This window comes from Gadus chalcogrammus, chromosome 1, assembly GCF_026213295.1.
Source record: "Gadus chalcogrammus isolate NIFS_2021 chromosome 1, NIFS_Gcha_1.0, whole genome shotgun sequence".
Taxonomy (NCBI): Eukaryota; Metazoa; Chordata; class Actinopteri; order Gadiformes; family Gadidae; genus Gadus; species Gadus chalcogrammus.
Genome location: NC_079412.1, coordinates 2,436,813 through 2,450,855, shown reverse-complemented (window position 1 = coordinate 2,450,855; position 14,043 = coordinate 2,436,813). Strand labels below are relative to the sequence as shown.

Genomic DNA, 14,043 nt, shown 5'->3' with positions numbered 1-14,043 from the left:
CCCCTAAAAAGAAAAATCCTTACAAAAACAATAGGGATCCAACCTGTTGGCTTGGACCCCTAATAATAAAAATCCTTACAAAAACAATAGGGATCCAACCTGTTGGCTTGGACCCCTAATAATAAACAAATATTCAAAACGCTACCGTTTCGTCGTCGAAGGGCAAATCAAAAAAGTGTTCAAAAATGTCTTTGCGTGTCTGTCTGAAGATGTCGTGTGCAAAGTTTGGTGTTGATTGGTCAAGAAATGTGGGAGGAGTAGCGAAAAAACAGTTTTACGGTTTTCGCGATTTTGCGAAAAAAAATTATTGACGCAAATGGGCGTGGCCTATGCCAAAAGATGCAACAGACTCCAGTGGATATGTGGGTACAAGTTTTTGATTGTGGGAGGTTCGGTGTGGGAGTTATAGCCCCAAAGGCGTTTTCCCTTGGTATAGCGCCACCTAGTGTTCGGCGTGTCTGGATTTTGTCCTCTGCGTGGTCCGAAGAGATCTGGATCTAGTCATGCAATTCGCGTGTCGGCACCATTTACGGTTTGGGCTGTGGTCCCACTTTTAGGGAGTTAAGAATAAAGAAGTGTGCATTTCGCCGGCACAACTGCAGCTGACTCCAGTGAATCTGTGGATATAAAGGTTTTGACTGTGGGAGCTTCGGTGTGGGAGTTATAGCCCAAAACGCGTTTTCAGAACATTCCATTGGCCAGTTAGGAGATGTATTAGTTCGTCGTTTATTTGCGCCCCCTTGTGGCGAAATTTTCCAAAGACAATTTTCCTTTGCCAAATAACTCCCGCCCACATTAATAATTCTTGGCCATATTTTTTATATAGACTCGGGTTTGCCCCTTGATGGTTCCCTTATAGTTTGAAGAACATTCCTTTGGCCAATTAGAAGATATACAATTTCCTCGTTTATTGCGCCCCCTTATGGCGAAATATTCCGATTATTTTACTGAACGCCAGTAGGGGTAGCACCGACATGTTGTCAAAAATTTGGACTTGATCCGATGTTTACTTTTGGTATTTTTTAATTTTTTTGCGTTTCGACGTGAAACGTAGCTAATAAACAAATATTCAAAACGCTACCGTTTCGTCGTCGAAGGGCAAATCAAAAAAGCTGTTCAAAATTTCTTTGCGTGTGCTGTCTGAAGATGTCGTGTGCAAAGTTTGGTGTTGATTGGTCAAGAAATGTGGGAGGAGTAGCGAAAAAACAGTTTTACGGTTTTCGCGATTTTGCGAAAAATATTCATAGACGCAAATGGGCGTGGCCTAGGCCAAAAGATGCAACAGACTCCAGTGGATATGTGGGTACAAGTTTTTGATTGTGGGAGGTTCGGTGTGGGAGTTATAGCCCCAAACGGCGTATTCCTTGGTATAGCGCCACCTAGTGTTCGGCGTGTCTGGATTTTGTCGTCTGCGTAGTCCGAAGAGATCTGGATCTAGTCATGCAATTCGCGTGTCGGCACCATTTACGGTTTGGGCTGTGGTCCCACTTTTAGGGAGGTAAGAATAACTAGAACTGCAAGCAGTTATGCAGGGGTCCAAGAAGTGTGCATTTCGCCGGCACAACGCGACACGAAATGTGCGTTTCGCCGGCACAACGCGAAGCATGTGTTCAAAACGCTACCGTGAACCTATGGATATAAAGGTTTTGACTGTGAGAGGTTCGGTGTGGGAGTTGTTGCCCCAAACGCCTTGTCCGCTACCGTTTTGATTGGTTTGCTTTACCAGAGCCCCGTTGGCCAGCATGTTTCCAGGTCCATCCAGACAGCGTCTTGGATGGACCTGGAATACAGACACACTGTTTCCGCCTCTCACGACGTGGACGAGGGGTTGGGTTTTGAGAGGCAAATAAATTAGGAAAAATCAAAAAAATTCAAATGGTATTTTAAAGATTGAATAAAAAGGAAACCTAAATCCATGGTTAACATACTACAATGAGGGTACATCATATATATGTGGACTAATACTTACGTAATGTTATCAATGGTTTGTTAATGCGTATTTAACACTATTTAATGTGAAGTAATGATTGGTTAGGCATTAAGTATGCTTAGTTAACTATACTTACCATAGTATTAACTAAGCCTAACAGTTAGTTTTACTTAGTTAATGCTAAGATAAGTATTAACTAAGTAAAAGTAACTGTAATTCTTAGTTAATGCTAAGATAAGTATTAACTAAGCATTACAGTTAGTTTCACTTGGTTGATGCTTAGATTAGCATTAACTAAGGATAACAGTTAGTTTGACTTAGTTAATGCTAATCAAGCATTACGCAAGTATTTAGAAATGGTTAGTTAGCTATGAGTTATTAACTAAGCATTAACAAATAGCTTATCTATGTACCCTTATTGTAAATTGTAAGTTATAGATGAATAGGGAAAAAATGCTGAAAAGGGCCAAAATAGCTATGGCTTTTATTAGAGGGGCAAATAAAAAAAAAAAAAATAAAAAAATGGGGAGTAAATGTAAAGTTAAAATCCAAAAAGTAAAAAATGGATAATATGTATTATTTATTAGAAAAAATTGAAAAAAAAAAGGTATAATTGATAATATTTATTATTGATTAGAAAAAATAGAAAAGACAAAGACAAAACATTTAAATCATTGGGTAGTGCTAAAAAAAAAACCATATCTATGGCTTTCATTAGAGGGGCAAATCCATAAAAAAATTATGGGGAGAAAATTCATGATTTATTGGAAAAAATAGAAAATGTAAAAAAATAAAAAATATATAATATTTAATATTTATTATTTATTTGAATAAATAGAAAAGACAGACAAAACATTTAAAATATTGGGTAGTGCTAAAACCTGCGAGCTAAACGAGCTAACCAGTTACAGAAGGAAATCTAAACAGAGGCACTCATGATCGGAGTAGTAGGTGGACAGAATTTGCACTTTGATATCAGTGGGACTAATGTCACGAATGTAAACGTGATCAATTGTTGTGTCGTTTTCTGTTGTTGGCGAAGAGACAATTTGGGTGTAACCTTGTTGTTGCATGAAATTTTCTGCAGATTTAGAAACAAGGGCATTGTCGTTGAAGTCACCCATAATTACCTTTCCTCCTGAAAGTTGGTTAAATTGTTGCATTACCAAAGCGAGATTTTGTTTGAATAAGGCGAGTTGATATGATGGCGGTTTGTACAGCACAATGAAATTGTAATTCAAAGGCTGAACATTAAACATGATGGCTTCCAAGTCACTGCACGGCATGTGTATAATGTTACAAGTGATGTGGTCTTTGTGATAGTAGCCCACACCACCGTGCCGTTTGTTTACCAAGTCTTGGAATTGGGTCATGTTATGGTAGGATTGGGACCGGAGTTTGTGATTAAAAGTCCAACCTGGCATTTCAATGGAACTGACTGATGTGCTTTGCTCCAGCCATGTTTCTGTCACGCAAATGATGTCAGCACTCAAGATTCTCTGGTCATGTTTAAGGTCTTCCATGTGTTGACATAGACCTTGAATGTTGTGGAGGCATATTTTGAGGGTTGAAGTTATTTCTGCTGGTGGAGTTGCAATGAATGGTTCCATTTTTTGCAGGGAAATGTCGATGTCTGGTTTCGAATAGAAGGCTTTGGCTGCGTAGTCTTGAATGATAAGGTTTTCCTCACACGTTACTCGGCTTAATGCTACATATGCTTGGCCAGCTGCAAATATCCTTTTAAGGGACACTACAGCTCTTTCTAAAGTTAAACCTTGAACTTTGTGTATGGTACAGGCCCATGCTAGGCGTAACGGGTATTGGCGTCTAGATCCACCAGTCATTACTTTGTCTTCCACAGCATCTATGGGTGTTGCTTGTTGAAATTGAGGCTCAAAGCATATAGACCTACTCCTCAGTTTCCTGCCGATTGTGTCATTGTCAAACTTAACCAAAATGGTTTTGGGAAACTGAACGTTCCCTTCAAAGGTGATTTTGCAAACGGTACCGAATACACCATTGACCAATCCATCTGACAGATCTATATTTTTGATGAGCATTACGCGAGCTGATGGACCAACGATTAACGTTCTGCTTAAACATGTCTGACTATCAAATTTTGGATTATTTTTTCTTGTTACTTGTCCTGTGGTAGGGTTTCTCTGAGAATCTTGAGCTTTAATTTGCACCAAATCCGTACACGTCTTGTGTAACATGGCGGTGTTATGGGCTGCCACTTCATCGTTTGTGGCGAAAATGTGAAGGTCCTGTGTCAGTTCCCCCTCGCCGGTCTCGCGTTGTCTTAGCAAGACTTCATCTCGCTGGTAAAGATTGTCTCCTTTTCTGTGTTTTCTAAGACGATTTAATGTTTCAGCAAACTCTTTGTTTTTTTGTCGCATTATCTTTGTCAACTCAATGTGAGTGAAATGATTGTTCCACAGATCGGTCACCAATTGCTCGTGGTAAAGAGGTGTTCCCTTTACAGGGCCGAGCTGGAAGAAGTCACCAACTGCCATGATTGATACATTCCCAAACAATGCATAATCTCCTTGTTGCTTTATTTGTCGTAGTCTGCCATGGACATACGTCAGGATTTTATGATCAACCATACTCACCTCGTCCAAAATGAGTATTTGTAAGTCTTTCATGGTGGCTCTTAACGAATTGATTCTTTCATCTCCTAGAGGTTGATATGGCAGTTTGGCAGTGGTAGTAATAGCAAAGGTGCTGTGTATTGTGCTTCCGTTGATATTATATGCTGCTACTCCTGTAGGAGCAGCTAGCAAAACATGAGTGTCGTCTGGATTAATGGACATTCTTGCAAAGAGTCTGCATGACTCGTAGTACACAGCTTTAATCAGGTGCGACTTTCCCGTGCCTGCTCCCCCTGAAATGAATACGCGAAACGGGTCTGGGTTTTTGCCATTGATTTTGTCAAGGCACCATGCGCGGATTTTGTAAAAAATTTGAGTCTGTTGTTCGTTTAACGTGCGCATAATGGACAGACCTTCAGCTCTTTGTATCGAGTGTGTGGGAAATTCTTTAGACAGCGTTGCCTTTGCGTCCGACTGCAAGTCCGGTATGGCTTCTCTTTCATTGTGATTTGTGTCGTTGTTGTTAGACATCTCCTCCTGACATTCTAATCGCTCCAACTCAGATTCAGGGCAAAGGTCTGCCCATGCCTCGTCGTGAGCCCCGCGGTGCCCTGCAACCTCTTGGCATCTGTCGAGCTCATCTGCATCTACTTCAAACAGGGATCTATTGAAATCTACAACTTCCTTAACACTTTGCGTTGTATTGCTGCTGTTAGTGATGGAACCGGTCCTGTAAAACTGCTCATAACTGTTGTACGGTGGAGGTTTTAACTCATCTGTTGAATAATGAGGCAAAAACAATTGTAGCAAACTGTGGTAGTGTTTTTCTGGATATTTGGTTTGTGAGAAACGAGCGTATTTAGCAACAGCATCAGGTCCCCTAGTTCTCATCTTAACAAAGCCAGTGTTATTTTCCAGTTTAACAGAGCCCTGGCTGTGCTGCTCTTTCCCGTACAGAACTCTGTATTTTGAAGCAAATGTGGCTATACAAATATCATGAAAAATTGCGCCCTGGGGGCGGTTTTTATAGCGGTCCGTTATGCTCGTCATCCATATCGAGTCTGTTGATGTGTCATCCTGTTCTGCTTTGCTTTGAATGACACTGAGAGGAAAACTCATTCTGACGGTATTTTCACCAGTAGGGATAAATGTGACCAGTCTTGAGCATTCGTTGAGATGCATGTTTGTAACTCGATAAACACTTTCTTGAGCTGAGACCTCGCGATTGTGGAGAAAGACACTTCCCAACTTATTGAGTGTTTGTTTTGCATCTAAATTTCCATGTTTTTTCATTTCATTTTGAGTATGTTGTAACAATAAGCCCATGTCTTGTTCTGCTTTTGAGATGTAGGATATTATGTATACTACACAAGCAAAAGCATCGCAGACATATTGTATGTCCATGTTGGCATCCCAGCAACGCAAAAGGTCTTTGTTGTATTGATTAACGTAAACATCTGATGGGTTGCGTTTGTGTACAACCGCGTTTTTATTGGTTGTCAATCGGTAGGCATTTTCAAACATTTCCTGGGTGATGTTAATGGAAGCAAATAGCTGATCCACAGTGTCGAAGGTTAGGTCTGGACTTGAAAGAGCATGTTTGACCCTTGTCATGACACTTTTAGCCACCTCTTTTTCTTTTCGCATTTCTAATATAGAGACGTCTATCGGATCAGCGTCTGTTACCTCCTGGTCCTCGTCTGTTTTACTTCTACAAAGAAAGGTGTGGTTGCTTGGAGGACGTGGAAAGTTAAATCTGCATGTTGTGCCTTTTTTCCTACAACTCTTTGAGTGCTTGGAGCTGTGTTTTTGAACGCTGGAAACAACTTCATGCAATGCGTCGGTTGCTGGCGGGAGTTCACAACTGATGTATTTATCAATAAATTGTGTGACTTCTTGGTCTGTGTTTTTGCCTATTTTCGGTGCATTTTCTACCCAGAACAGACAATGAGTATGGGGTGAGCCGCGTTGTTGGAATTCAACTCTAAAAAATGTGTCGATAACTTTACCAATGGGGTTAGCTGGTGACTTGATGACGTCATTTAGGAAAGTCTGAAACCTGTGTTGGAACATTCTTGCCGCGGTAACCGGATTAGTTTTGAGTAAATTGCACCTCTGTGACCAGTCCAGGTCGTTGACATTTCCCTGTATTTTCTGTAGTCTCATGAAAACATCGATGAGTTCAGTCCAGCGTAAATCAGCACATGAAAATGAACAGAACCAAGTAGGGACACCAAGCTGACGAACCATAGCAAATAGATTTTTCTGTACACCTTGCCAAAAAACTGGAGTCCCTCGGATCGGTTGAAGGAACTTGTAACCGAGATCGGTTTTTAAGACATTTTGTACATAGTCTTTGTTTGAAAGCATGGCGGAAGTTATAGCCAATGATTCCCCTGCATGGTAACCTTTTCTCAACGCTATGGAAACCTTGGAAACAACCTGATTGACCTCGGATAAATATTGAGCATAGAAAATGTAGTCCAAGTTGCTGCTAAACCTCCCATCAGCATTTAGGATTCGTGTGTTGATGTATCTACTGAGAGTGAGCCTGTGGGGCCGTGCATCATGGAATGTACCTGTCCCTTTGGGGAAAAGAGTTGGAAAACATTTTGCTTCATTGCCCTTATCTGTCAGCAGCCTAACAGGACTGTTGCCCTCAGCTGGAGCTATTGATAAAACACTTTCGAAATGCTGATCAAATATTTCCTGTGCGATATCAATTGGTTGCAAACATGTGTCCAAAAGTAACCCGTGTGTTTGAGTTTCATAGATGTGGTCAGCTTCTTCATCATCCGACACCTGGTCTGATTGAGTTGTAATGTCACTGCTTTCAGGTGCAGATGGAGTGTCATTAACTGGGTTGCATTCTTTCAAAACAGAACATGCATCTTCTGGCAAGGGATTTTCCCATTCTGCGTTAAAGTCTATGTCCTTATACCATTTATTCATGTCCTTTAAACAGGCTATCGCATTTTGGATTTTTTGAGTGTGCACATATTGATACTGATAATGCCCCTTATAAGTAAGTTTTCTTTTCAGTTTTATTCGGATCATTAAATCTTGATTTTCTAGCCTAGGGAGAACCGAAGTGACTACATCGCTGTTTGATGGAACGCAAGTCACCGGCCCATGGACAGAATTCTGAGAACCTCGTGGCAATGCCACAAGTCGCATAAAGGGAATATTCAATGCGCACAGGTGTTGTTCTAATGAGTTCAGTGTGCCTAATTCGTCAGGAATTGGATCCAATGCCATATTGTTAACAGCGCTCTCCTGGGGAACCTTACCACTGAGTATCTTGGAGTTGCAACTGAAACATATCCACAATTTCCCAGCAACTGTCTGTTTTAGTGTGCATGGCGTTAAACATGCGTTATCACATTGATGGAGATATTTTGTGGTAATGCATTGTTTTGCAATTGCTGACACTGTTGAAGTCTTGGATTCAAATGAAGACACGTCACATAATCTAACTTGCTTTCGGAACAATAATCTGTGACATACACAACAAACATGTTCTGGTCCATGTTTGACCTCTTCTTGGAAGAGTTCAATTACAAAGTCGATATTATGTTTTAAGAGGGTTAGATTAAGTCTCTTTTGACAGTTTCTTTCAATTACAGAGGGCTTATAAGCCGGATCTTCTCTGTATTTGATTACAATTCTTTGTATCACCTGGTCACGATGGGCAGGATTATTAGTATATTTTTCAATACTGCGGTTTTTTACTTGTTCTTTGTACTGCTCATTATTAGCATATTTTTCTATACCGCTGTTTATGACTTGTTCTTTAAACGGTTCATTATTAGCATATTTTTCAATACTGCGGTTTTTAACTTGTTGTTTGAATGGTTCATTATTAGCATATTTTTCAATACTGCGGTTTTTTACTTGTTGTTTGAATGGTTCATTATTAGCATATTTTTCAAAACTGCGGTTTATTACTTGTTGTTTGAATGGTTCATTATTAGCATATTTTTCAATACTGCGTTTTTTTACTTCTTCTTTGTACGTTTCATTATTAGCATATTTTTCGATACCGCTGTTTATGAGTTGTTGTTTGAACGGTTCATTATTAGTATATTTTTCGATACTGCTAGTTTTCCGATTTGCTTGATACTGTTCATCACAATAATATCTTTCTTGTGTTTTTAGCTTTTTAACTCGCCTATATTCTGTGTCTTCAGCATATGTTTTCTTTTTCCTTAGATCTTTTAATTTATCACTACATTTTTTACGTGGTGAAACAAGGTCTGCATTGGACATTTTGTGCGACATTTCACAGAAGCTAGTTAAACTAAAGCATGTATGAGAGGTTTTTCCTTTAACACATGCAATTGGTTCATAATGGCATTCGTTGCAATGATTCAGATATATAGCTTTTCTTGAAATTGGCTCAATGTTCGCCGTAAACGTAATCCATTTCTGTTGACTGTATGTGTAAATATCAACACAGAGCAAATCTGCAGAAGCTTGTATTTCCAACTCTGTTGCCCAAGATCCAACATATTTCATTTTTGAGTCCCGGAGATATTGCTCCACAGAATCAAATTGCCGTCTTAGACAAGTAATGTAATTAAGTGGATTATTTGAGATGTGATTCACTACAGCCTTTCGAAAGGCCTTGTGATGTGACTCGCAACCACTCAATACAGACGAAAGAGAACGAAAGAAACAATTACCGTCACCTTCAATGGATGTTGTTTGGCATGGCTCAGGCTGTGCCATATCGAAGGTTTGTACAACAATATTTGGATCTAAACTTGGTACGACATTCAGTTTGTTGCAGATCCAGTTTTTTTCCCTTGATGTCAATCCAGTAAATATTATATTGGGGCTATCTGTTACAGAAATGAAACAGACATCTGATGCACCCTCTGTGTGAATTGGAGGATCACTGTCAATGTTTACAGTTGTGTCACATGTAGAAGTGACACAAGTTTCAAGGGAAAAAGACGCGTATGCAAGGAAATTTCTATCTGTTACCGAAAGGTCACAGAGATCAGAGTCACTGTCAGTGTCCAAAGTACCGTCATGTGCCGAAGTGCTGGCTTCAGGCTGTGCAGTTAAAGCAGTAAATGGTGAGTTTACCTCAACAGCTTTCACACCAGTGACTTCAAACACCTTGTTTGGGATATCAAAAGCATGTGGATGATTTTGATATAAGGAATTGACAAGGTTCTCAATATGGTCATATAACTCATACACAGTAGCATAGTGCGCTACTATGCTGGTTCCATCCGGTGCAACCGAACCCCAAGTACTACGAGAATGAGGATCGAAAACTGCAAAAGCAGTTTCGACCTTGAAAACGGCACAGACACTTCCTTGGATGTTGAGCAAGCATGTGTCTGTCTGCAGCAGTGTCTTCTGAATAGCCTCTTCTAAAGGCATGGCTATGTTTTGCAAAGAAGCGTCATAATCATCCTTTTGATCAAGACTTCCAGTGAGTGTATCAAAATATTCCAAACTAAATAATTTATTGTTTAATTTGCAGTGTCTGGGTAACTCGGAAATGAAAATATGCCCACTGGTTTTGGCTGCACTGATTTCCTTATTTTCTAGCATAGATGTGTACAAGCCATTACCTTGTTTTAGAATATGATGAATGTTCTTTTTTTTCCATTTGAGAACGCTATGGGTGGTGTGGGTCATAATCGCCGCTATGCCATTTGTAGCACACTGCTTACCTGCATTTTCCCCGAATATGTGGCTGCTCTGGTCAAACGATCCTTGAAGACACCCAGGGTTGTCATAAGTCACATGACTCGATGTAGCAGCTCTGGCAGGTGCAAAATCACAGGGTGCCTAAAAACACAACAGTAGTTCAATCAAAAAGGAGTGTAACCAATAGTTTATATCGAAATTAACAAGGAATTCATAAAAAAGGCTAGGAATCAATCAGCTGTAGTTCATGGCTGTGTATGATGGGAAAACGGAATTGTACATGATATTAACATTACTTTAACTAATTTCCCAGATCTAATAAATGGCAGGAAAACTCACAAGGAACAGGGAATAACATGTTAAAAATAAGTACCTTCTGATTGCCAAGTGTTACATGACGATCTTCAAGCTGGCCATTGTCCTCAGGCGGGCTCTGCTGAAATGACAATTCAGTGTTTTTAAAAGCATGTTGGTTCCCAGTAAGTAATTTGAAAATGTACATAGTATAGGCAAATTAGTCAGAACTGCACACTTACACCATATCAATGTTTTAAAATAATAAAGACATCAAAACAAAATGGGTCTCTTAAGCTGTGGCTTTTCCCGTTGGTATACAATTTTTCCACTAGTAATTACATACCTGCTGACTGCTCGCAGTGACCTCAGGTGCTGGTTCAAACGGCTCATGGTCCTCAATGTGTGTCATCTGCAATCACAAACATTACGAATGTTAAAAAAATTAGTTTTACCCCTACATGCAAACTCATAAGCCATAGAAAAGGGGACATTTAGTGTATTGTGGTGAACAGAATTAAGGACAAAGAAAACTTTTATTTCAGTTCAGTTTAAATAATTAAAATGAGCACAACAAGTTCATCAGCCAACCTTCTTGACATTTCCAATTCATAGTGTGTAGATATTACCAAGAACATGTTAAAAACAGTTAAACTATGTTGATTGTAATTATGAAGTAAAAATGTAAATGTTCCTAGATACTGATCCTGGAACAGATTGATTGCTTATTTGCAAATCATTTTTTATATTGTTGTCATTACCTTGGTTGAACATCCCAAGAAGCTGGTCTCATTGGCTGTTGGTTTATCAGCCTGGGCCATCACAACTTTTGGCACCCAAGGTGTTAGCTCCTCTTGTTTTCTCTGTCCAGAGACAACCCGAGGAGTTGGCTGGTTCACCTTCTACAATGAGGTAAGGGAGCAAAATTATCATGAGAGATACAATTGCATGAAAATTGAAAAGTGGGCAGTTCAAAGAACTTACTGCTAATGTAGTTTATTTAAAACAGTAACAAACATAGTGTTGTGCACGCCTGTATTTTGTGGCGCTACATACAAATTTAACAACAAAACCCAAATATTACAAGATGCTCTTTTTTATTTCCCCCATTCCTTTACCTCACAAAACTCTGTTTGAAGAAACGGCCACTCATCAACACACAGAGTCTGGTCATCCCCCTCCGGTTGAGCAAACTGCAATGACATAGTAAGAATTATATGTACAATACAATTGACAAATGGAAACACAAAACTACACTTTCTTAAAGGGAAATATCAAAAAGAATAGAGAACCGCACTCTATTCACTGAATGTGTGTAATCATCACATGTTGTATGCAAATTACCTTGCTCGAAGGCACAAAGACGCTGCCCTCCAGAGTGGCTGGCACAGCAGCTTCTGGAACAGGTCGAGGGGGAGGTACCAGCTTCGAAGGTTTGGCAATCCTTGCTGGAGTTGGAAGTGCCTGGAAAATAATTGTAAATCATTGGCAAAACAATACCTACACAGAGAATGTTGGACTATCTCTTGTGTTAAAGGCGAAATCAGAAAATAGTTGTTCCTGTGTTTCAACCAAAAAACAAGTACATATTTCACTGAGAAATTACCAACCTCAAGGCGGGCCTTCTTTCCTTTGGAGACCACAGCCGTGGTTCCATGTGCCACCTTCCGTTTCTATCATAATGGAAGAGAACGGAAATAATAAGTTAATGAAATATAACACATTTGTTATCAATGCAACTATCTGTACCATACAATGTAAAGCTTGTCATATAGGATTACAGGCGCTATTAATATGTATGCACTCACAAACAGTTAATATTAAAATCACACAAATTACCCTTGAGCGATTCCCCATGGGGACATCAAGGTTGGATGGAACAATGCGATCCATTGCAGCCAACTTGTCAGTGCTAAACCGGATAGGGTTTAGCACGACAAAGCACTCCCTCAGGACCAGAGGAGGCACACAAACCTAGAAATAAAAAACAGAATTGAGCCATTGACCATTTGCCCTGTCTTATAGGAATAGCATTTAAATGAAACAACATATGTACGCATCATTACGGTTTAATTTCCTATCAGCTATACCAATGTACAAACCTCATGAGGAAGGATCCGCACGGAAGACTGATCCCAGTCCTCAGGCGCATCCCAGGACTCAGGTTGGCTGCGCTATAAACACATAGGGGGAATTAGTATTCAATAAATGTGGCCTAACTAAAACTAAAGCTCTTCAAAATTTTATAACTTTTACCTTTCCGCGACGTCCGACGACAGTTTCCTTGAAGGGGTCAAGGGGACGTGGACGGGAAACCTCTCCCTTCACAACCACGGTGGTAGCAAAGGGTCTCACAGTCAGGGGTGACTTGGGAGGAGACACAGGCGGAGGTGTAGCAGGCAGAGGTGACTGTAGCTGCAGAAAGGAGAAGTGCCACAGAAGCTTCGCGAGAAGCGGCATCCCCAGATCGTCACTCAGGTGGATCTATTATAATGAGAAGCACGGGTTATTATTGAATTAAACTGCTTTTGCCATATAAAAATGACATTACATGAATTTCTCACGTGCCAAGTTATAACACGACTTACCCCATCACGACTCCACAAGGCACGCGAGTCCAGCGGAAAGCGGTCAGCTGTGACGCAGTACTTTACATCTGCAGAAGAAAACAAATATTAAACCATACACTATATACATATTTTACACGTGGTACCAAGAGGTGGTGTTGATACACTAAAAGCTTTCCTACAAAGATATTCTATACTGACATTATCTCTTAATCATTTTTACATACCGTTCTTTGCTGCAACGCGACGAAACTCCTCTCGAAGGAATTGTTGCGGTGCCAATTCACTCGCCAGCCGGGGAGGGAAATCGAGCACAAACACCTGATCCGCACAAAAGTTTTGGATTACACACTATACAATTCTGTTAAATAGTCTGCCTTGAAAATACACTTTATTTTGTAACACAAAAACTACCTTAGGCCATCGACTGCGGGCAGCTCTCAGAAGTCCTTCGAAGGCAACTCCAGCCGCTTCGATGCCAGGCGTCGCCTTGAGGTTGTTGCTCGGAGCCAGCAAGCAAACGATGTCGGGGGTTCTGGGGATGTCTGCGTTCAGCAACTCGGTGCGGAGCTCAGCGGCAGACGCCCCAGGCGTAGACAGGAACCCAAACGAAAGGCAACCGTCTGGCATCCTCACGTAACGGTCAACCAACGCACGCAGATGCGAGTCGCCCACAAACAGCACAAACTATAAATAAGGACAAATAAAAAGTTGTCATTCCACTCCAAACATATTCCACAGCTAAATTATACATTATTTTCTGAAAGGTCTTTGACAAGTTTACCTGCTTATCTGGAGACTCAGGGGGGAGATCCAATCGGTTGAACTTCCCAGTGTGGGCAGAGACAGGCCACGGCTCGACACGGTGACGTGCTCCAGTGCCACGCACTAATAAAAAGACAAATTCAACACAAAACTAAAATGAATAACTTATCTCGAGCTGTTGATCTAAAAGTCAAACATCACACATTCATGCAATAGAATTCTG

The 14,043-nt window shown here is 40.4% G+C and overlaps 1 protein-coding gene across 5 annotated transcripts in view; it reads right to left on the bottom strand.

Annotated features, from left to right (window-relative positions):
• Positions 1–2,613: 2,613 nt before the first annotated feature.
• The window catches only part of LOC130397471 (uncharacterized), a 21,427-nt gene continuing 9,997 nt past the window's right edge, over positions 2,614–14,043 (bottom strand). Inside the window, exons 3-16 of one of the 5 annotated variants that reach the window (XM_056604857.1) lie at positions 13,840–13,943; positions 13,470–13,742; positions 13,283–13,376; positions 13,077–13,144; positions 12,745–12,972; positions 12,579–12,662; positions 12,328–12,462; positions 12,099–12,161; positions 11,833–11,952; positions 11,607–11,681; positions 11,250–11,390; positions 10,835–10,900; positions 10,568–10,630; positions 2,614–10,335 (exon numbers count right to left, since the gene is read on the bottom strand). In XM_056604857.1, coding sequence (XP_056460832.1) covers positions 2,836–10,335; positions 10,568–10,630; positions 10,835–10,900; positions 11,250–11,390; positions 11,607–11,681; positions 11,833–11,952; positions 12,099–12,161; positions 12,328–12,462; positions 12,579–12,662; positions 12,745–12,972; positions 13,077–13,144; positions 13,283–13,376; positions 13,470–13,742; positions 13,840–13,943 — 9,014 coding nt within the window. In that variant the 3' untranslated portion in view covers positions 2,614–2,835. Of the gene's footprint in view, positions 10,901–11,249; positions 11,391–11,606; positions 11,682–11,832; positions 11,953–12,098; positions 12,162–12,327; positions 12,463–12,578; positions 12,663–12,744; positions 12,973–13,076; positions 13,145–13,282; positions 13,377–13,469; positions 13,743–13,839; positions 13,944–14,043 lie in introns of all 5 variants that reach the window. The other 4 variants (XM_056604864.1, XM_056604867.1, XM_056604877.1 and 1 more) reach the window with 4 other exon arrangements.